The sequence below is a fragment of the Ursus americanus genome, chromosome 13 (assembly GCF_024610735.1).
Source record: "Ursus americanus isolate L20-20 chromosome 13, mUrsAme1.1.p, whole genome shotgun sequence".
Lineage (NCBI taxonomy): Eukaryota > Metazoa > Chordata > Mammalia > Carnivora > Ursidae > Ursus > Ursus americanus.
Genome location: NC_142139.1, coordinates 38813864 through 38837710, shown reverse-complemented (window position 1 = coordinate 38837710; position 23847 = coordinate 38813864). Strand labels below are relative to the sequence as shown.

The following is a 23847-nucleotide window of genomic DNA, read 5'->3' as shown; positions in this document are numbered from 1 at the left end:
GTCTCCATCAAGAGGCCCTCCCCTGTGTTTGCTCATGGATCTCTGTGCATTCGGTAAAAGCTATTTTCCTTCTTCCCCTCCCTCCCAGAAAGCACAGGCCTGTGCATACGTCTTGCATGAACTGTCAGAGTCCACTGTGACCCATCACCAAAACCACTGCGCTGGAGGCTCTTTTAATTGTGTGACAGCCAGAATCCGCCTTTCCAAGGACAGCAGGCTTCTGCAGGATTTTCCCTGACCTACCTGAGAGGATAACAAGTTCTTTTCTAGAGACTTCCGCAGCTGGTGCTAGAGACCTTTCTCTGGGCACATTTACCCCTTTGGGATTATACAGTATCACTTATCAATCTTCCTGTGAAACCAGTCCAAATTGAGGAGATCTAAGCATGCTAACAGAACACTGCTCTCTAGTCCCATTTATAAAGGCTTTCTGTGTCTTTGTCCTTAGAGACTATAAAATTGGAGGGCTGATGTGGCCTGAAAATAGTATTTTTCAGGCTAAATAAGGAATTTGGCTTATCCTTGCCACTTGGCATGAGTCAAGCCACAAAGGAAGCCCATGACTGTCCTCTTTATCTGAGCTGGGCGTCTGTGGTGTGGGTTCCTTACTAACCACAACCAGGTTTCTTTGCTTTTTATTTTGGGACTAAGATACAGGATGACTTCTTCTATTTTGAAAATGTCTGGAAACATCTTCCATTATCTGGATACTCATTCTCTGTTAGCCTTTCCTCACCTTCTTCCTCTAGTTTTCAGTCACTATTGGAACTACATGTAAGAGTTTGCTTTATTTTCCCTTTGTTCTTTGAACCACAGAGAAATACCCTCTGCGAGGTTTCTACATCAGGAAAATACATAACATTAGTAAATAAACATTAAGAGAGGGGCTACTTTCAGATTATCATGTCCTAGTTCAGACTGTCTTCACTACAACAGGGATCTCAGGGGCCCATGGAAAAGGGGGGGCTGCGTTTCTTTGAAATGTGAATCAAGCCAGAGTCACTACTTTTATAATCATCCATCTATAAATCGTCTATTCGAGCGGCTTATATTAAAATATTTGGGAAGTATCTGAGTCATTCTACAATGCAGATTCTTGTCTTATTTTACTCTGTGTTTTCAACCACTGTTGCTTGATAATCATGTAAGGATTAGAAATTTGGCAGCTGGTCTACATACTCTAGCATATAGTTTGGATCTAGTGCTAAAACAGGATTTTTGGACAGATTTCCAAACTGTGAATTAAAGATTTAGGCATTATAGGAATTAGGAACAAGGTTTTGGTTGTTTAAGTAGAGGGAGTGGAGAGCGGTAATCCCCTGCATGAACTTGAATTGATTTGTTTTTATCTGTTTCTTCCTAAAGGTGAGACCACCACTCCTCGAGCCATTTTGACAGGCCATGACTATGAGATCACTTGTGCTGCTGTCTGTGCTGAGCTCGGCCTGGTGTTAAGTGGTTCCAAAGGTAAATCTGTGGTACCTTCATAAATGTATGAATTTTGTGTTTGCAAGGATGGATTTAGTACTTTTTTCTCTAAGCTATGCTGTCCGTTATAGTAGCTGTTAGCCACACAGGATTATTTAAATTAACTAAAATGTGTAAGTTAACTACATAGAGCTTACAATGCAGTTCCTTGGTGAGATCAGCCAGTTTTCAGGTGTTCACTGCTCACACATGACCGTGGCGGCTACTTACGGAGCAGCATAAATACAGAACATTTACCTCATTGCAGAAAATTGTGTTTCACAGCATTGCTCTGAAGAGGGAAGCAGGCACAAGGAACATCTTCGTCTCTCTGTTTATTCTTCCGGAGTCTGGGCTGGGTTTCATCTCACACCTGGAGGGAACTCGACATGATCTGGTTTAACTTCCAAATCTCAGAACGAGGCAGGAGCCAGGATGGCATTGAGAATGGAGTGGGGAGATCCTTAAGCTGATTCGCCTGGAGGTCTGCCCTTGCCACATCATCATATGTTTAGGCCAAAGATATGAAGCAAGCTTTCAAAGAGCACACGCAACAAATGAGGATCTAACCTGGAACATAGCTGTTTCTAATTCATTGCTTATTCCATCGCAGTAGTTTCTCCATCTCTCTGTCTCTCTGTTCTGAGCTGAGGTCTGAACACACAAAAAAGTACTGTAATCCTATGTCTTTGAAGGTTATCTGGTGGGGATGCAAGAAGTATTTGACTCACCTTATGTGTGTCTCGAACTATAATACTTCGTCTCACTAACAAGACTTATTAAATATTCAAAGGATTGTATTTAAAAATTTAGCTGGTCAAGGCAATGAAATAATGGTAAGAAGAATTCTATACCTACTAGATTTTTTTTTCTTTCTTATACCTAAGAATTTCATATATCCTGAGCAAATGTAAGTTCTTGGACTATGTGGGATTCAAATTAGACACAGGGGCGCCCGGCTGGCTCAGTCGATAGAGCGTGCAACTCTCGATCTCAGGGTTGTGAGTTTGAGCCCCACATTGGGTATAGAGCTTACTTAAAAATAAAATGTTAAAAAAAACCACACACACACAAAATTAGACATGTAAAATAATCCTATCATAGTAAAGGTCATCCTTGCTTTGGGTGGTAGTGCAGGACCATAAATATGACCATACAAGCTGAACACCATGTAGACGGATTTTAACAGTCAGTGGGGGACATTTGGGGTTGTTTCATGGCTTTTAAAATTTTTTGTCAAAACACTAAAAATTCGTTTATATAGTTTTATACACACACGCACATACATGGGCACAAAAAACCCAGTTAAACTCACATTTACATAATACACTAAAACATTAGAAACATTGAAAATTAAAGTGTTTTCCTCATGAGAAACTTATCAAGAGTAGAACAGTGCTTGCCTCCTTCTCTTTGTAGAACTTAAGATAAAGAGCGAGAATCTTTTCTGTGCTTTGACCAATTGTCATCCCCCTTCAAAGTTTTGGTCAGCTTCCAACATTCTCTCTTATGTGCATTCAGCATCATGAAACCTCCCCTTGGGTTCCTTTAAAGCAAAGGATCTTGCTGGCATCACTTCTTCTGTGATGTCATCATTTTTGTTACAACCCCTTTTCTAATCTGTGTCACTAATCTATGTCACCTTCACGGATTTCCTCTGGCTGCATATCTGTAGTCTCTCAGCAACATCAACATTTCCAGAATCAGTTCTTTCTACTGTGACCCCATTTATATTCACTCACAAAGTTCACTTTCAGCTTTATCACTTTTAATTTCCTTTTGGCCAGTAGTCCCTTTTGATGATCCATTTTTGTAAAATGTCACGTGGTTTCTCACTGGAGATGAGTTAGCTCTGTGTGCACGGACCAAGGAACGGACCGTCAGCGACCACTCACTGACAGACTCTGAAGGAAATGATGTGGTTGGTCACTCCTGTTGCACATCCGTTACTTACATAGTCATTTGTGGACTGAAGCGCTAGTCACAAAATGTGAACTTCACGCAATGACTGTGAAACCTGAAGTTTGAACTGTAGTGAGGGACTGGTGTCATTTAAAGAGTGATCCTGGATACTCATGCATGCTGGGACTATGCGAAGCAGAGGCTGCTGGTTTGTATTTATGTTGAGAATACAAAAAGCTTAGAAACTCCCTGAGCAGTCAAGAAAAAGCAGAGAACCTGATTTTCAAAAGGGCACGCTCTTCGTAGTCTTGTGGGGTCAGGTCACAAGTCCCCGTAGGCCTGAGTGATTTAGCTTGGAGCTCAGCAGGCCTTAGACTCGTTACCCCTCTTGTCGGACGCAGGCAGCTTTAGAACCGACGCCTCACACGGTGGTTTCGGTTACCTGCCCCTTCACTGTACACGTAGCAGGCATCAACAAAAATGAAAGCGCTCCGATAGGTGTGCGCTCGCCAGCAGCTCCCATCCTCCTCAGGCAGCTCAGCCTGGGGGGCAGCCTGGGGACGTTGGGAGTGTGGGTGCCGCTCACTTTGGGGGCAGCGGGCAAGTGTACTCACTGGTGGGAGGATCTGTGCGTGAATTTACTGGGAGAGAGGGAGTACGCGGGGGGGGAGTAGGTGGACAGCCAGCGACGCTCTTTCATTGGGAAGTAACGAGCGGTGGGAGGAAGAAGGCTGGGGCCTCCCGAAGCTGCTCTAATGAGCTGTCCCCGCGTGGGCCCAGTGTGGCCGCTGCTGTTGGGGCCCCTGTGACATGCAGGCAGAGCTCATCATCGTGAGCTTGATGGCAGCCTGTGTTTAACTGTGGCCCAGCCTTCCCAGAAGCACCTCTAGGATTTGGAATTTGTCCTGTTCCTTTCTGAATGCGTCCTGTTTTAATCGTCTCTTGGCGTAATGAATTTCATAAAGGAGCTCCCTGTCTCTTGAGAAGTACACTTGAGTGTATACGACCTGGCTTTGCTCCTCTCCCAAGTAGAAGGTGAGATCTGGCCAGCATGCAGAGGACATTTTGTAAAATAACATATAGAAGATATGTAATTTTTAAAGGGTTCCTACAGCTGTGTGATCCTGTTTGAGCTGTGCTCAAGATTCATTTCACATCTGTCATCATTAAAAAAATTTTTGTCTTTTGTTTCTCTTTTCTCAGAAGGACCATGTCTCATACATTCCATGAATGGAGACTTGTTAAGGACTTTGGAAGGTCCTGAGACCTGCCTGAAACCAAAACTCATTCAGGCGTCAAGAGAGGGTCATTGTGTCATATTCTATGAAAATGGCTGCTTCTGTACATTCAGCGTGAACGGGAAACTCCAGGCCACTATGGAAACAGATGATAACATAAGGGTGAGTACACTACAGACTTTTCACCCTTCTAGATTTTGACCTCCAAGTGTGGCAAGTGAGGAGGGGAGAGGGTTCACTAGAGAGACCTCTGTTTTGGTCACAGACACCTTTCCACGCCAGAAGAAAATCATCAGGCGGCACTTGGACAGGGCTCGCGTGTTGACAGACCACGGCGTGTGCCAGCCGTGCTGATGGCGTCGCTCAGCCAGAGAGCTCTGTGCGTGACAGCACGCCCTGAAGCCAACCTGGGTGGCTTTCAGTAGCCTTGTTTGGCTTTTTTTTTTTTTCCTCTCAGAAAGTTGACTGCACATGGTTGTTTTCTGAGTATCAAAGCTGCAGGAGTAGACCAGGCCACACCTGACCTGGCTCCTCTGCACACGTGAATCGGTGGCTGGTGGGAGCCACAGGGTTCATGACTAGTCAGGGGTAGTATCTCATTCCAGACTTGACTTCTTGAATAACAAGACCAACACTTACCAAGTTAAGGGAGTTGGGCTTCCAGTTATCATGGGAATTAGGCAGACATTTTTTCCCTTTTGATAAACAAGGAATGGTAATGCTAGTGGACCTTCTGGAGTCTTGCTTCATTTTCAGGACATGACTCCAAAAGTATTAGAGGTTAAAGAAAACAGTAAGGACTGCTCTTTGAAGAGGCTGTTTTTTCAAGGTCCTCCTTTTCTCACTACCCTCCCTCTGGGGCAGCTTAAGATAAAATGAAGCTGTGGTGTTCCTGTCATTTTCTGGGATGAGGTTGGAGGTGCATGTGAACTGTGTACGGTGAGGGGACTCCGGACGTGTCGGGGGTGCGAAGCGGGAGGCCTCTGCCCTCCGAGTTTGTCTTTAAGCTGGCTCTGGACGTTATGGTCGCTGCTCTTACCGACCCAGGGCAGCTTAGAGGACATCAATTCTGTTTCCCAGACCTGATCTGATTCCCCCCTTCTCTCAAGTAAACAAATACTGGGGTCAGGAAGTATTAGGAAACAACCCTAAATATAGATGACGTTGATGAAATGAAGGGCCCTTGCTGCTTCTGTATCGCAGCATTGACTTCTTAATTCAGTGTGTTCTCCATTTTGCTCTGCGAGTTTTCTTCCCTGTATTTTGGCTGCCTGTACCACAAAGGCATGTACTCCTACTTTTATTTTTCCCTTCCTTCCCATAATACTTCATTTAAACCAAGTACACATCAGAGGATTTTCCTTTCCTCTTTTCTTTACAATAATAATGTTGATAATCTGTCACTTTGAGTTACGATTATACTGTCAGCAACACTAATAAATCTGTAAAATAATTTGAAATCCCTTGCTGGCTAAAACAATATCTGTGGCATTTCAGTTAGTACTGAAGGCTCTGGGAAGTTCCTTGAGGCAATAGTAAGGAGGCTTTCTGCAGACTGTTCATACATACATGCTTTTCCTCTCTGCCCTATAGCCATTGTTTTTTTTTTCCCCCTGTAATATTTCCCACTGGATTTTAGGCTTAAACAATCCATTGCCTTTTTCCCAGCACTCCTGCACTTTATCATGCTAACTTGCTAGTGGCAACTGTGTGATTAAAACAAGCTTGCCTCAAATGAGCCCTACCTGCCCATGGCTCCAGAGACTGACACTTTCACAGCTCACTGCCTGGGGAGGGAGGGAGAGAGGAAGAATAAGAGACATCACAGAGCAAAACTCTCCAGTTCCACCCTGCAGTCGGAGCTGTATAAGGAAAGGAGACCATGGAAACAAATTAGTCATCAGCTCAGACCAGAAATTAAGTTTCTTTGAAATACCAAGACCCTGCAGGCAGGCAGCCTGGGGAACCTCTGCGCTAATCAAGGCTTCCCACCTGTTTTTGTTTAGATGCCAGATTGTTCGGTGGCGTTTGGTTACCGTATCATAGCACATCAGCTGGGCAGTGTTTAGATGTCTTAATGAGTAACTTAAATTAAGTGGGCAGCCTGTACAGAGCAGCAAAGTTATTTTATCCTAAACGAAGGATAACCACCATTTCACCCATAGGAACTCATTTATTTTCTTTTTCTGGGGAAGCTGTGTTTTAGGACATGATCACGCCCGGCAGACTGCTATGGCCGTAGAAACCAGGGCAGCGGTGCCATTGTCCAAGGCACTCCGGATTCCAGGGGACGCTCACATGTCTCTGGGGCCCTCTTAAAACCTCTAGTCTCAACCCAGCCCGGACACTGAGGAGAGGTGTTAGAGTTAACTCTGTGAGCGCTGGTTTGGGTGGAAGACCGGGCGCCCTCAGTAAATGTCACCGGGGAACTTGACAGGCTCCTCCTGAGAAAGGCCAACAAAATACTTTTTCACTTCGGCAGGCACCTGGCTTATTAAAATGTTTTGGATGCCAATAAATGTATAATCCTAAAAATCCAGGCTTTAAGTCCAGACAGAACTAGGATTAGCAATTCTTTACTAGAACAAAGAGTTAAAGATTAATAGTTTAAATTTATGTTTTACTATAGCACTTATCCAGCAGAAAGCCTCAGGTATAAAACTCAAGTGAACCACAACCATAAGGTTAATGGATTTTCATCAGCTGAATTTTGTAAGTGTAGCAAATAATTGTTTGCCCCAGCCCATACTGCAGGTCCCTGGTAGCCCTTAGCGATCGCCATTTGTGACCTGAATGGGGGGAAAGGATGTTGATTTTTACTTATATTGAAAAATCTTACTATTAATGTATTGGGTTAAGATTTAGAGAATACTTCTTACCTGTAACTATCTTCCATACATGGGTTTTTTTCCTTAGGTGTATTTTTGTATTCTTGAGAATACAAAGACCAGTAAAAGTTGGCATTTATGTAAATGTGAATTGAATGGTTATGGAACAGTCCTTACTTTTCTAGGATTTTTTAAAAATTTTGTCAAAGGGCAGGTTACAGACTTAAGGCAACTATACTAAAACTGTGTGCAGACCAGAGTAAAATATATTTTCAGCAGTTAGATTTTTTTCTTTCTGGCTTACTAGCACAATCTGTCTTCCCATATTCACTGTCCAGGTAGACATAGGATTACAGGTGTTTACACTTTCTCTGTAAAAGGATAAAAAACATTTGCGGCTTTGCAGGCTCTGTATTCTGTTGTAGTCACTTGTGAGAGTGGCCATAAATGAACGGGTGTGGTTATGTTCCAATAACTCGTATTTGCAGGCACTGAAATTTGGAATTCATATAATCTTCACATGTCATGGAATATTATTCTTCAATTTTTTCCAACCACTAAAAATGTAAAAAGTCATATAAAAACACGCAGTGGTCTGCATTTGGCCGCATTTACAGGACTGAAGAGCTAATTCCATGTCTGTACTTCCTGTTCGTACCAGCAGGAAGCAGTCAGTCCTGGGGCAAGGAGAAAATGCTTCACCTGGGGTTTAATCACCCTGGAAGCTGGTTCTCTATCTGCCAAGCTGTCTTCCTAACTGCTGTAAAAATCCAGCAGGCCTAGCGAAGGTGCTAAAGCTCTCGGTCTTCTCCTGTGGGGCCCTCGCCCCAAAGGCAGCAGTGTTTTATTGGGGATCTGAGGTCAGCTAGCACTGCCTGCCCAGCCTTGGTACAAAATGGGCTTGGCACATCCACACTACAACTCGAGAGATGCCAGGAGGCTCCTCATTTTAGAATGCTGGTCCCAGACCACAGCAATTTAAATAGTCACAGAGCTGGAAGAGTTTGCCACCTCATCTTTAAAAAAGCAAAAATTAAAAAAACAAAACCTCAAACACTGCCTAACTTTGTCCATTTGATTTTTGAAAAATGGCAAAAGTTTTCTGTAACTCCTGATTTCCTAAAACCTCCTTTAAAACCTCCTTAGGAACACATGCGTCCACTCTCTCCCTGCATTGAGTGGCTTCATGGTGGAGGAATGAAACACGGGGTGGGAGCCGGGATTCTCCTAGGGCCACAGCTCTACTGAATATTACTGTGTCTCTCCTAGGCCATCCAGCTGAGCCGAGATGGGCAGTACCTGCTCACAGGAGGAGACAACGGTGTGGTCATGGTCTGGCAGGTGTCTGACCTCAAGCACCTCTTTGCCTATCCAGGCTGCGATGCTGGAATCCGGGCCATGGCGCTGTCTTACGACCAGAGGTAACACTGAAATCATGATCTACTGATGGGGATAGGAAAAACTGGAGGGAATTTATTTAAATGGGCTGATGGGGAGACTGGGTCTTGGGAATCACCTGGGCAATCAAAAAAGCCAGTAACTATTGGGGTTTTTTTTTAAAGTGTGATTTTCTTTTTGATGGCATTGCCACTCTTGGACAAAGGCTGAATTCTCCAGCAACTGACAGGATTTAAGTAACAAAGACTGTCATTATATTGCCATAAAGCTTTTTATATTTCTTTGAGTACTTTCTCTTAAGATTTCAGAGCTGTAAACATGTTTAATATAAAATGCCTGTGTCTCTGTCCATGAGAATTCTATGAAGAGATTTGCCTTATTTCCTAAAACCTTCCAAGTGGTAAATTTTGGGGAGATAGTTTTCGGTATCTTATTTCTTCTTAATATACAGTCACAGATTTTAGTTCCTCATTTTTCATTGTGCTAACATATACATAAAACTTACCACCTTTTTGGTGTACAAGTCAGTGGTATTACGTACATTCACACTGTAGTACAACTGTCGCCACTGTGCGTCTCCAGTTCTTTTCATAAGTTTTTCATCATCCCAAAGAGAAGTTCTGTACCCATTAAACACTAACTTCCATTTTCCCTCCCAGAGCTCCATCCCGCTCACCTCAACACAGTGTCTGTCTCAGTGAATTTGCTTCTTCCAGGTACTTCGTAGAAGTGGAAGCATAAAATATTTGTCCTGTTGTAGCATGTATCAAGCTCATTCCTTTTTAAGGCTGAATAGTACATGCCACTCTGTGTAGCCATTCATGTGTTGACATTTTGGTTGTTTTCACCTTTTGGCAATTGTGAATAATGTTGCCATGAACATTCACATACAAATATCTGTTCAGATTCCTGTTTTCACTTATTTGGGATAGACAGCCAGGAGTGGGATGGTTGAGTCATACGGTAATTCTATGTTTAACTTTTTGAGGAGCTGCCAAACTGTTCCCCACAGCGGCTGCACCATTTTACATTCCCACCAGCAGTGCACAAGGACTCCAGTTTCTCCTCATCCTCAGTACCTGTTATGTCCTGGTTGTGGTTTATTTTTTATTTTTAATCATATCCATCCCAGTGGGTGTAAAATGGTCTCTTACTGTGGTTTTGATCTGCATTTCCCTAATGACCAGTGGTGTTGATTTTGCACTCTTAATAGTGTCCTCTGATGTGCAAAAGTTTTTAATTTTGATGAAGTCTTTTTTTTGCTGTCATTGCAAACACTTTCAGCATATGCAAGAAATCACTGCAAAATCCAGTGTCATGAAGTTTTCCCTATGAGTTGTAGAGTTGTAACGCTCATGTTTAGTTTTTGATCCATTTTGAATTCATGTCTGTATAGGAGGGTAGATAAAGATCCAGTTTCATTCTTTTGCATGTGGGTATCGGTTTTTCCAACACTATTTGTTGAAAAGAGTGTCCTTTCCCCCACTAGATGGTCTTAACACTTCTCAAAAATCACTTGACCATATATATGAGTTTATTTCTGGGTTCTCTATTCTATTGGTCCATATGCCAGTACCAAACTGTTTTGATTACTATAGCTTTGTGGGAAGTTTTGAAATCATGAAGTACAAGACATCTGATTTTTTTTTTTAAAGATTGTTTTTGGCTATTTGGGGTTCCTTGATAATCCATTATGAATTTTAAGATGGGTTTTTCTATTTTTCAAAAAAAAAAAAAGCAGGGGAGCAATTCTGATAGGGATTGGGTTGAATCTGTTGATTGTTTTAGCTAGTATGGTCATTTTAACAATATTAAATCTTCCAGTCTGTGAACACAGATGTCTTTCCATTTATATTTTCTTCAGTCTCTTTCAGCAGCATTTTATAGTTTGTAATATACATATTTTTTGTCTCCTTGGTTAAATTTATTATTTTTTCATTTTGCTATTGTAAATGAAATTGTTCTTAATTTCCTTTTCAGATTTTTTTCATTGTCTATGTACAGAAATGCAGCTTATTTTTGTGTTGATTTTATATTTTGCAACTTTGTTGAATTCATTAATTCTAACAGGTCTTTTTGTGGAATCCTTAGGATTTCCTACATATAAGGTCATATCATCTGTAATAGAAATAATTTTACTTCTTCGAACTTTCCAATTCAGATGGTTATTTTTTTTGTCTTGCCTAAGTGCTCTGGCTAGAACTCTCAGTACCATACTGAACTGGTAAAAGTGTTTATTTTTGTCTTGTTTCTGATAATAGAAGAAAAGCTTTGAGTATGATATTAGCTGTGGGTTTTTCATAAATTCCCTTTACCATATTTATGTACTTTCCATCTATTCCTAGTTTGAGTACTATCATAAAACCATGTTGAATTTTGGGAAATGCCTCTTGTTCATCAGTTGAGGTGATTCAGTAGGTTTTTGTTAGTTCTGCTAATGTGGTAGATTACATTGATTTTTGTATGTTGAACCATCCTTACATTCCAAGAATAACCCATCTTGGTCATGGTGTATAATCCTTTTAATATGCAGCTGAATTAGGTTTGCTAATATTTGTTGAAGATTTTTGTAGCAGTATTCATAAGGGATACTGATCTGTAATTTTCATTTCTTTTAGTGTCTCTTTGTAGTGACACTTTGTGGTGTCTGGGTTAATGCTGGCCTCACTGAATGAGTTAGGAAGTGTTCTCTTTAGTTTTTTTAGAAGTTAAGAGTTGATGTTAATTGTTCTTTAAATGTCTGGTAGAATTCACCACTGAAGCCATCTAGTCCAGTGCTTTTCTTTTTTGGGAGGCTTTTGATTATTGATTCAGTCTCCTTAGTAGTTATAAGTCTATTCATATTTTCTATTTTTTCATGCTCTAGTTTTGGTATAGTGTGTGTTTTTAAGAATTTTTCCATTTCAGGGGCACCTGGCTGGCTCAGTCACTGGAGTGTGCAACTCTTAATCCCGGGGTTGTGAGTTCAGTCCCCATGTTGGGTGTAGCGATTACTTAAAATCTATCTATTTAAAGCTTTTATTTGAGAGAGAGCATGAGCGGGGGGAGGGGCAGATGGAGAGGAAGAAGCAGACTCCCCACTGAGCAGGGAGCCTGACATGGGGCTCAATCCCAGGATCCTGGGATGATGACCTGAGCCGAAGGCAAGCTGCTTAACTGACTGAGCCACCCAGGAGCCCCTAAAATCTTTTAAAAAAAAAGAAAAGAAAAAAGTTTTCCATTTCATCTATTCCATTTGATCTAATTTGTTGGCATACAATTGTTCCTAGTAATCTCTTATAATCCTCTTTTATTTGGTAGTAACATCTCTATGATCTTAGTAGTTTGGTCCTCTCTTTTAGTCAATCTAGCTAAAAGTTTGTCAATTTTGTTAACCTTTTCAAAGAACGAGCTCTTGCTTTTCTTGATTTTTCTCCCATCTTTTCTATCCTCTATTTTATCTCCACTCTAATCCTTATTATTTCCTTCCTTCTGTTAGCTTTGAGTTTAGTTTGCTCTTTTTCTAGTTCAAGGTGTAGAATTAGTTTACTGAGATCTTTGTTTTTAATGTATTTACCATTATAAACTGCCCTCAGCATTGCATTGTTTTGATTTGTTGTGTTTTCATTTGTCTCAGTTATTTTCTAATTTCTATTCAGATTTCTGTGACTCATTGGTTGCTTAATTTCTATATTTTTGTGAATTTTCCAGTTTTCCTTCTGTTATTGATGTCTAGTTCTATTATGATCAGAAAAGATACTTTGTATGATTTTTAAATGTATTAAGCCTAGTGTGGTGGCCCAACATGCTTTATTCTGGAAAATGCTCCATGCGCACTTGAGAAAAATGTCTCTTCTGCTGAGCAGGGAGCCTGATGCAGGGCTCAGTCCAGAAACCCTGGGATCATGACCTGACCCAAAGTCAGACGCCTAACCAACTGAGCCACCCAGATGCCCCAGTCCACTTGGTTTTTAGTATTGTTTAGGTCCTCTATTTCCTTCTGGTTGTTCTACCCATTATTTGAAAGTACTGAAGTCTGCAACTATTATTGTAGAACTGTTTATTTTTCTCTTCCATTCTGTCAGTTTGGGCTCCATGTATCTTGCCGGGGCTCTGATATTTGGTGCACCTATGTTTGTACGGCACACTTCATTTTATTGTGCTTTGCGGATACTATTTTTACAAACTGAAGTTTTGTGGCAACCCTGTGTTGAGCAAGTCTGCCATTTTTCCAACAACATTTGCTTGTGTGTCTGTCACATTGATAATTCTCACAGTATTTCAAACTTTTTCATTCTGTTTGTTACGGTGATCTGTGATTACAACTTGCAGAAAGCTCAGATGATGCTTAGCAGTTTTTAGCAATAAAGTAATTTTAATTAAGGTATGTACATTTTTTAGACATGCTATTGCACACTCACTAGACTACAGTGTAAATGTAAACGTAACTTTCACATGCACCAGGAAACCAAAAATTCATCTGATTCACTGTATTGCAGTGGTCTAGAACCAACAGGTATGCCTGTAATTGCTATATCTTCTTGATAAACTGACCATTTAATCGATAATGTCCTTTGTCTCATAACAGATGTTGACTTAAAGCTCACTTTGACATTAGTACACCACTCCAGCTCTCTCATTACTATTTGCATGGAATATCTTCTTCCATCCTGTCACTTTCAACCTGTTTGTGTCTTTGGATCTAAAGCAACCATCTCGTAGACAGCATATAGTTTGATCATGTTTTTTATCCACTGTACCAGTGTCTCTTGATTGGAGAGTTCAACACCTTCACAGTTAAAGCAATTACTGATAAGACTTTTGCCATTTTACTATTTGTTTTCTATGTGTCTTAGAGCTTTTTTTGTCTGTCATTTCCTCATTACTGCCTTTTGTTTGGTTGGTTTTTTTGGTAGTGGCACATTTTAGCTCCTACTTTTGATAGGAGGTAGTAGGAAGGATATTGAAAATGACTTACAAGGACTGGCCCTACCAGACCACTCAGAGGAAAGTCTATGGTCATAAGCTCCCCTAAACTGTTCATCTCACTGCTCTGCAGGTTTTCCCTGCACCACCTTCTCAGGGCCAGGGGAGCACGCAGCGGCAGCTCCTGTCTTCAGTGATCATTTCAGTGAGTTCACAGTCTTATGAGGACTAGGCCCCCGTCCACATCTTCGGCAGAGCAGAGCTCGGCCCAAGTCACAGGCAGCACTCTGCTTTCTTACTCTTCCTTGATTCTGTCCCTGCCAGAGAGATCTCCGTCACTTAATTGTGTGCCGCTTCCTCCACCAGCAAGTACTTTGAGTTTGCTTCTGATACCTCATAGAAAAGACAGGGGAAAGGTACAGCATAGGGACCAGAGACAGTGGTATGGTGCTGGCATCGCATGGTGACAGACGGGAGCTACGCTTGTGAGTACAGGGTAATGTGCAGCGTTGCGGAATCACTATGTTGTATATCTGAAACTAACGTGTCCTTGCATGTCGACTAGACTTCAATTTCATATAAAAGCTAGGGCTCACCAGTCCAGCGCCCCCCCCCCCCGAAGTGATCAGGTCTAACAGGTGTTTGTTAGTGACTCATCCTGCACACACCAGCTCGCGTTCAGTAAGAAGGCAAGCCGTGCTGTGGCGTATGGGAGGTGGCATTCTGAGCTTGCTCAGTGTTGTGCCCCAATCCTCAGAAAACGTACCACAGTCCTCACAGATTGTTAGGTTTCACTGCCGTCTTCTAGATTTGCCTTGTAGATTTGGGGAAGGCAGTTCTTTCTTTAGGAACAGAGCCCTAGGAAACAGAGAAGTTTGTAAACCCCTCCTTCTCTCTGCTTCTCCCAGGTGCATCATTTCTGGCATGGCCTCAGGAAGCATTGTGCTGTTTTACAACGACTTTAACCGGTGGCATCACGAATACCAAACCCGCTACTGATGGTGACAGCTGCGCGGCAGCCTGGCCCCCAGCCTCGGTGTGGGGGGGGTGGTAATTGGGAGCATCTTTCTCTTAGAAATCGTTATCACATCTGAATGTAACTTAAATTTGCTCTAAGAAGCAAAATATTTTTTAAAGTTAATTGCTATTTTTGTAGACTTTGCTTGACTTTTTTGGGGGGAATAGCAAAGCAGAAAATTGGCTGCTGGGTTCTGTAGTTTAAAAAATCTATATTTTTAGTCATAATGAGAAGTCTATTTTCACCAATTATGGAAACATACAGTGGAGCAAGTAAACCCACATATTCTAGCTATATTATGAAAAACCACTTCCCTTTATCTGTAATCTTGAGAAATACATGATTTTAACAATAGGGAAATGGGTTATAATACTGGGATAGGGAATTTTATGCTGTACTCTGGGTCCTGTATTTTTCCAAGCAATCGTGCTTCTTCAGCACTGGAATTTCTGGGATTTAAATTAAATAGTAATGTTTAAATTATGGTAAATGTAATTTAAAACATCTCGAATTATTTCTATCAATATTATTGTTCAAGCATGCTTTAGACCTAGAAAATTACGGTTCGGGGGAGGTTCATTTATTTTAGTGTGTGGGTAACATAAAGGATCTAATGTTATGGAAGTGTGAGGTAGTTACAATGTTTTATTTACAATGTTTTCCTGATACGTTGTCTTCATAGCACACCAAAATGAAATGATGGCAAGTCTCGTGGGCTCACAACGTTTGTTTTTCTTTTAAAGTAAATGCAAGTACCAAAGCTCACCCCTGAGGTTTGACTGTGCCCGGGCACTGAGGCAGAGCCATCAGCCAGGCTCCCCTCCCCCACTCCAGTCTGAGAACAGAGGCTACGAAGAGGTGGTGTAGGAAGCAACACCCATCTGACCTTCTCTTTGTTACTAAATATCTTCACCTTCCTTTGAGTAGCAGTTTGTACTAAGAAACATGTTATTTTGGTGTTGTATAATTCTACTTTTCTAGTAGATTGCTGTGTGGAAATCTGTGAAAACTATTTGAGAAAAGGTCTGTATTGCATAAATAAATTTTTTGTTAAGTTGTGAACATCGAGTTGAAATCAGCATCTCTCTCTCTCTCGTAACTTACCTAAAGGGGTCCCCTCCTATTTTCCAACGTTCAGCTCTTCTCTAAAAGCAAAGATTTGGAATGGAGCAACTCAGTTTGACCGAAAAAAATATTAAAATGGCATTTGTAATTGAATTTTTCAAAATATCTTTTCACTGCTAATTTAAAACATTGGTTAAACAATTATTTGCAAAGAAAATGTCAAACTCTGGTTTAGTCCCAGATTTTGAACAATAATCAATAAGAGACTCTCTTGAAAATAGGAACATGGACCGTGGCCAGACACCTCCCTCTTATCAAGACTTACTTACACTGAGGAGAACACTAGACCTATAGCTAAAATCCACCACTGTTCTATAAACCATTAAGAAAGAAAAAAATAGATGTGAGAATATACATTTTAGATCAAAGAAAAACCCAAGTTACTGGTAAATTAATTAAACATCCTCACTTTGGAAACTTTAGGGAAAATGGTAGAAGAAAATTTGGAATACCTACATCCTCTGCCAAGCATCTGATACTTCAGCTACCCCATTTCTACAAGCTTAAAGCAAAGTGAATACAGCAACTTCCTCTTGGAGCCTAAGAAGAAAATTGGTGCCTCCACTGCCTTTATTGGTTTTAAAACTCACAACCGTGGCAAATTAACAAAAACATAATACACATTACTTACGTATGTATTACTTACATATTCCTTTACTCATAAAACAAATATAGCTGGTGTCAACACAAGGGCTAAGACAGAATCTGTTTACCATATTTGTTAGGATTTATTCAACATTCACTTATTTTAACCAATGTTAGCTACTTAAAAAAAATTACTTCAAATAAATTTAAACCAATGAAGGGAAAAAGTCAAAGTTGAGGTGGTCTGGGATGAAACTGGATGAGCTATGCAGACGGGAAGCGTGGCTGGCAGCACACTCACTAAATGGCCGTGGTTGAAAGTGTGCTGTGTTCCCTTTCCATACGGTAATTTACGGCTGGTTTTAAAATGCGCTGCCTCAAGAAATTCAGATTTTCCTCCCTGATAGTATTGATTCTTACTGAAACGCCACCAGTCAAGTCCTTGAGGATCTGTAACTTAAGAAACAGCACACTGGATCTCTGGGAGAAAGCAGGCGGGCTGAGTGAATACAGGGCATGAAAATTTGACAAGCACCCTGACACACACTGATGGATGATTCCCTCTCAGACGAGAATCTCACTCCCCAGAGTACACCAAACAGCCATAAATAAATATTCTAACACGTTAATTCAATCAAAAGGAACGATTTTGCCCGCTGAAACATTTACTTCTACTGATCAGCCTACAGGACAAGAAGATTCACAGTGACCCGCACAGGAACACCAAGAAGCTGCGTGTAGGACGTGAGGGAGCTTGGAACCTGGGGCTGCCCTTTGCCATTCAGCTCCAACAGCGGAGCAGAGCCCAAGGGCCAGCGGCCTGACAACCACACACACACCCACACCCACCCACCCACCCACCCACACACACCCTTGCTGTCAGATGGCCAGTGGGGTAGCAAGCCGGTGAGGGTCACGTCTGCCGGAGATGGCCAGGAATCCCCCATACAGCCAGACAGCACTTCCACTTCGCACCCTTTTCTTTGGCAAAGAGAATTGAATTAAAATAACGGGACATAGCTACCAAGACAGGAATTTAGGGGAGAGAGAGGTTTTTACTGGACAGGATTTCAAGAGCTCCTGGCCATACAAATCATGGGCCTGGTCTGGTCCTTCCTACTGCACTGTCCTGCCCACCCGCCATCACTGGGAAAGAACATAGCACACCAACGACGCAGATTCCTTCTGCATCCACATGGGATGAAGGATCCTACCACTGAGCTTGCTGGGGAAGCTCGGCCAGTTCCCGGGTGCATTACACGTCATGGGGTAGCAGCCAGCCCCCAGCTTCATCTCATCATATGACCTCATATTAGGCCAAAGCGTGTTCACAAACAAACAAGGAGGACGTGCCGTGAATCTCAAAACCTGCACACACCGTGCCTATCAGCAACTATGCCAGTGCCTGTCCTTGGCTCTTTCTGCCCCACTGCTGGGGAAAGAGTGTTTTCTACTTCAACTAGGAGAGCAACCAGCCTCACTACTCCCCTTTTTTGTAGCAGAAGCAAGCTGGGAAGTTTAAAAACTTCCTACACTGTAAAACGGAAGGAAAACACTGTAAAATAGCAAATCATTAACAAAGTACAAAAAATATTCGTTAAATTTTCTTTTGTCTATTTCCTCTCAGATATGTGGGGGAAACACCTTTTATATTTTCATCTGAATCAAATCTATAAATAGATTTGAAGAGTTGAGTCCGTGATGCACTTTTTGGGTCTCCCAACGTCATAAGATCACTATTTAAAAACCCAAGCCTACTATTGATGACACTGACACATCACTCCCAGCCCTCCCTGCTATGAACCAAAAATGCAGATTGCTCAAACCAAGGGATATCACATTGTTCCAATGAAACTGAGCATGGTTTGGTCTTTAGGCAAGCTGTCTTCTGGAGACAGCCAGGCTCTCCAGCAAAGGACGAAGGCAATGCACAAACGTTCCTATGAATTCTGAGACCTCAGCAGTGCTATGCCAGAAACATGCAGTGAATTACTTTCCTGTCTCAAGTTCAGGTATATTTTTCCTTGCCAAAACCAAAGTTGAGGGTGGGGGGAGCTAGGCAGGCTGTTATTTCCTCATACCTGGCAGGAAGCAACTGGCTGCTTTGCAGCTTTGAACTTGGACAACTTGAAGGACATTCCCCAGACCCGACTTCATCCTCTGCACAGACAGGTGCCCAACCCTCACAACTCACCACACTCAGCCCACCGGGTTGAAACCATCTTGACCACACTGCCCCAAATGACAGGGTTTTGTCTGGGAAAGGGTGGGGCAGAAGCGAAGGGCCGGCTGTGTACAAGCTGCACCCTTTCCTTCCCCTCAGCTGTCCAGTGAGGGCACCTTCCCACAGCTGACTGAGTTCAAGGCCGTAGGCTTTATCATAGGGGGGCCCCCTTCAAATCCACTGGCCAAGACTAAGCTAAGACGCACACACCGACTTCCTTCTGGAGAAACCACTCCCCTCGTCTAACAGAACTTCCCCGCCGCCCCTGTGACCTCAGGCCTCCTCAATCCCCACTTTTCTACCACTTTGCCAGGTGTCTCCGCCATCCCATCCCACCTCTGCCTGGGACACAGACGTCCCATCTAAAGCATGTCTGACCGCCTAGAGGACAGCCCAGCCGTAAGGCCAGCCTAGCCTCCCTGGGAACCGGGAGCAGCAAGTCCCGGCTCCAGCACGTCAGGATGAGCTTCTGATCCGAGTTTCCTCACTTACGGAGTGCGGACATTCACACCTCTCTCTCTCTCTCTCTCTCTCTCTCTTTCTCGGACGTGGAAAGGCTCAGTGACACAGGAGGAAGTACTCTGTAAACTGTAAACTTCGGCGGGGCTTATTCTTTAGCAGCTAAGCATTTCCAAGGACTAGGCTGTCACTCCTTCAGAAAGCAGCTAATTCTGTCACTGGGCTGCCCTTTGATTAGAGTCACATCTGACCCTTCGTGCCTCCTACCTAACCTCGGACCACCATCCACAGTTAAGTACAATGAGTCTACACCCGCGGCTATGGAACACGCTTTTATACAGCTAGAGACATCTAGCGGACGTGCGTCTCGTTTCCCCTCGTGCCTTACGGTGCTGCCCCCTAGTCCCTGGCTGCCCAGGCTTCGAAGCCCGCACCCTCTGGCTGCCGTCCCTCGGGTGACCACTGCCTCGTGCGCGCCACACACCTCGACGCCTTCCGAACAGACCTGCAGCTGCAGGAGGGCTCGGCTTCCAGGCCCAGGGCCCGCTCGCACTGGTCACGGCGCAGTTTCAGACGCGCAGTTTCAGACCACGCCGACGGGTAGGCAGCTGTGCGGCGCCCCCTGGACGCTGACCGCTGCACTGCTCACCCCGGTCTGTCCCACGCGCGGCCGCTCGAGGCCAGGAGCAGAACTTCAGCGCCTCACCCTGATTTCATGCTGCGGGTCCGGACCGGTGTTCTAACCTGCTGAGTCATGTTAAATCAGCCGTCCTGTTTAAAGCCTAGGTAAGCATTCTTTCTACATCGTCATCCACATCATATGCACAAACAAAACAAAAAAAGAAGAGGAACAAAGACCGAGAGGTGGCTTGTCTTTAGAGCTGCAGTGGCCGGTGTGGCCGGCATAGCTGCGTGGGCTCCCGAGCACTCACCACGTGCCGATCGCCAACCAAGATGTGCTGGAAATGTCAATACACACCAGATTTCAAGGATAAAAAAAAAAAAAAAAAAATCTCCAAGATTTTGCTTACATTGGTTGCATGTTCAATACTGTAGAGACATTGGGTTAAATCAGATATACTACAAAATTAATTTCACCCATTCCTTTTTAATGTGCCACCAGACAATGCCACCTTCAGCGGATGACACCGCATTTCCAGGGGGTGGCATGCTGCTCTAGAAGTCTTTCCCCACAACACCATAGGTCAGCACCCTTTCTTTCCATGTGGTCTGTGCTGAACGATCCTGTTTTCAAATTCACATTTCACAGTCATATCCATGAAAATATTCGGGGGAGTTCTGCCAAATGGTTTCAATCCATATATTCCATGTATTTCCATATCACAGCAAGCTTTCTGAAAAAAGAGAGACACCCGCCCTGACCCGTGGCCCAGGCGCTGAGCCCGGCAGGCACCCCAGGACGGTTTCAGCAGGCCGCCACTCCCCTTTTTCTATCCCTTCAAAGGTCAGTTTCTTCAAAGGTTAGATCCCCTGCTGGAGTAAGAGAATGAACATCCAACAAGGACCTGCCACTCTCACCGTGCAGGAGCGGAGGAACCAGCAGTTACATACCTGTATTTAATCTGGATTCTGAGAACAGAAGAATGTTTTCTAAACACATGGCCAAATGAGCAACTTGCCTGTAGAGTCAGAGCCTTTATTAAGGATCATTACTGAGATGACCACTCACATCCGGGCCTTGATTTGCATCCCCTCCCCCCACCCCCGACAGGGCACCTTCCAAAGAGCACCACTTTGGAGATGAAGAACCTAAAACTGCATGGTGACTCTGTCTCCTGCCAACCCCGTGACTTGGGTAATGCCACCAAACTGTCTGGTTTGCTCCTTTACCAGCACACATCACTCGAGGTGTCTGTGGGATTAAGAGAACCCCAGAAGGACTGCTAGGCTGTGCTGCCACACCTACTTATGCCACTTCCTGTCTCCAGGCCATCCTCCCCCACCATGTCCCAGGCCACGTGAGGGGGGCGCAGAGGGTGGGAGCACGTGCTGGACAGAAGATGCTCCTTGGTCTTATCAGCCGACACAGCGCTGTCCGGCAATTCCGTTCTTAAGTTGTTAGCAAATGCCTTTGGACCTCAGTCCCAGGGAGGAGCTCAGGTTTCAGACTCTGATCCCTCCCAGAGGCCATGCTCCATCCCTACTTCCGTGTTCTCCTCTTCCCTTGACACGAGCTCTTCCTGCACCAGTAACAAAAATATTTCCACTGGAAGCCGTGAAAGGCTTGCTCTTTAACTCCTCAGTGAGGACAGAGACGTGCAGAAGGGTCTAGACCTGTACATCACGGCTTTTTGGAAACTGCCCTCCTCCTGAGGCCCGTACATGCCGCAGCCGGGGGCCCGGGAAGCCCATCTGCGTTTTGTAACCGGCCTCCGGATCAAATCATGAGCCAGCACCAGCCCAGGGAGAAATCATCGCGTGGCTGGGGCCAGGCAGACGGGTCTCATTCCCTCAGCAGTGTGAAGGAAGAGATCTGGAGCTGAAGGAGATGGTCTCAAGGTCGGCCTCGGGAAGCAGCCTTGAGAAGCCGGGGACAGAAGCGGGACCAGGCTACACCAGGGCTGCAGGCGAGCAGGCGTTAGAAGAGAACAGAAACCAAGAGCCCAAATGCACCCAAAGCAGCAGACAGGAGACAGCACAGCGTCTGAGTCAGAGACAGGGATAAGACACAGGGGAAAAGCTGCCCTGACTCCCTATTTCCTATATAGCCTGACCTTCCTGCCGTTGGTTCCACGGGATTCCTCTGCTGTATGTTACTCTTCCCTATCTATTCCTGAGCTCTTGCTGTGGGTTTCTGCACCTGTTACCAAATACACTTTGACCAAGATGCACTTTCACATGCTCTTCCCAAGCATCATTCTCTCTTCCCCCTCCTCACCCGAAACTTCATAAAGAGACACAGATACACCTGCGGGAACCTGGGGCACGGAAGCGTGCTTTGATCACACGTGCCCTGCAAAACAGCACCACACAATCCTTTGCCCACCCCCATCACTTTGTTCTCAAGAAGGGTTTATTGCAGGTTGGGTACACTTGTAAGAGGCAAAAGTCTAACAATGAGAATGAACTACAGGGCCCACCAGTTTAGAAGATGAGCGGGTAAAACAAATCTACCAATTATGTACAATTATTAAAAAGGGCAGGGTAGTGGGGAAAAACGGAAAAACTGCCAGCAGCCTTCCAGAAGGTTAATAACCGAGGATGTTTGCGGAGCACCTTCCTGCCCCAGTCCTGACTGTGCTTCGGCCCATGTTTCCCCAGTTGTTTCCGGCCAGCTCCGGATGACAAGCAGATGATGAAATAGAGTCTGGTGGCTGCTCAGATGCCTGGTTTATCCTGCTCTGCTAGAAGCCGGCTTGCTGAGAAGGAGCCACCTTGGCCCGGGTGATGCTGCATGCGCCAAGCCTCTCACGAAAAAGCCCAAAGGACAACTTCGTTAGCATTTCCTGATACATATGTGGGAAGAGTTGGGGAGAGAACACACCATGTCTAGGGGACAGAGTGACATTCCCCTGGAATCTGTGTACAAATCAGTATCCAGTGTCGTCTTAGGTAAGCCCGGCACCCCAAGCTCTATGGTGGGCTGCTTCCCCAGGCACCCAAAAGCACTTCTCAAAGTCTGGAATTAGTGTCTGATGACCAGACTGGCCTCTTGGGTGCTCACTTCCCCATCAGAAAGCCAGCCCTCCAAACCCCATCCGCTGAGGGAGGTACTGCGTCACGTCTCATAGGACACCCACAAAGGGACAAATGCAGTTCTAAGTTCCTCGTGAGAAAAAAAGGAACACTCCAAGTTTACTTAAATAAGGGAGAGATCTTGATTCGTCCAAAGTGTTTCTATAAAAATGCATTAAATCCCAGATAAAAGTTGCACATTCTTCTGGTGACACTGTACAATGTCCACTGAACCGAAAACACGTAATTTAAAATGAGCCACTTTGAATATGTGTCACCAAGGCTACCACTGCACAGGGCCCTCCAAGAACCAGAGGGCAGAGCCCAGAGTATGAAAAGAAGCAAAGCCCTGGCACAGAGCTCCTGGCGGCCCTCGGGGGTGCCAGCAACCTTCCCGACGGCAGGCAGCGGAGAAAGGCTCTTCAGTAAGGGGACTGCGCGGCAGGCCCGAGCAGAAGAGGGGCTTTCCAGCGGCGCGGGGGCTCCAGCCCATCTGCCTGGGGCTCAGTCACGGTGGCGGCGCCAGGTCCCTGCCCGATCACAGCCCGAGGCAGCAGGGGTACCAGGGGGTGTGGGAGATTCTGGAGGGGCCGGGGCTGCTGCCGGCGCGGACACAGGGGGCTCCTCGGCTGAGGCTGAGGGAGGGACTGGAGAGGTCAGCTCCATCCCAGGTCGGCTGCTGTCCTGACAGTGCTTGCTGCAGAAGATCTGCCCCTCCTTATCTAGAGCCGTGTTCTGAGGAGAGAGCAGTGGAGACAACACATTAGCCCGGCCTAGGCTTGGGTCAGAGCGGCCACGACAGGAGCGCACGAGAGCATGCACAGGACTCGGAAACAGAAGAGGAGAAATAACATCGAGCTTCTCTTCTAACAGAAGCCCAAGGGAAGAGCCGTGGCTGAGGACACCCCTCCCCGGGCAGTTGGCCACGCTTGGCCTCGGCTCCTCATTCAGCGTCAGGCGGCCCTGGATGGCAGCCTGAGGCGATCCTTGTCTGGCTCTGAA

At 44.5% G+C, this 23847-nt stretch overlaps 2 protein-coding genes across 11 annotated transcripts in view; one reads left to right on the top strand and one right to left on the bottom strand.

The window, feature by feature from the left end:
* LRBA (LPS responsive beige-like anchor protein) overlaps positions 1-15818 on the top strand; it is a 791030-nt gene extending 775212 nt beyond the window's left edge. For all 4 annotated transcript variants that reach the window (XM_087866503.1, XM_045798851.2, XM_045798849.2 and 1 more), the window contains 4 exons: positions 1366-1467; positions 4573-4769; positions 8705-8856; positions 14647-15818. In XM_087866503.1, coding sequence (XP_087722629.1) covers positions 1366-1467; positions 4573-4769; positions 8705-8856; positions 14647-14737 — 542 coding nt within the window. In that variant the 3' untranslated portion in view covers positions 14738-15818. The remainder of the gene's footprint in view (positions 1-1365; positions 1468-4572; positions 4770-8704; positions 8857-14646) is intronic.
* A 4419-nt stretch (positions 15819-20237) lies between these two features.
* DCLK2 (doublecortin like kinase 2) overlaps positions 20238-23847 on the bottom strand; it is a 142590-nt gene continuing 138980 nt past the window's right edge. For 4 of the 7 annotated variants that reach the window (XM_045798854.2, XM_045798855.2, XM_045798856.2 and 1 more), the window contains one exon: positions 20238-23580. In XM_045798854.2, coding sequence (XP_045654810.1) covers positions 23350-23580 — 231 coding nt within the window. In that variant the 3' untranslated portion in view covers positions 20238-23349. The remainder of the gene's footprint in view (positions 23581-23847) is intronic. The other 3 variants (XR_006779870.2, XR_015726505.1, XR_006779869.2) reach the window with 2 other exon arrangements.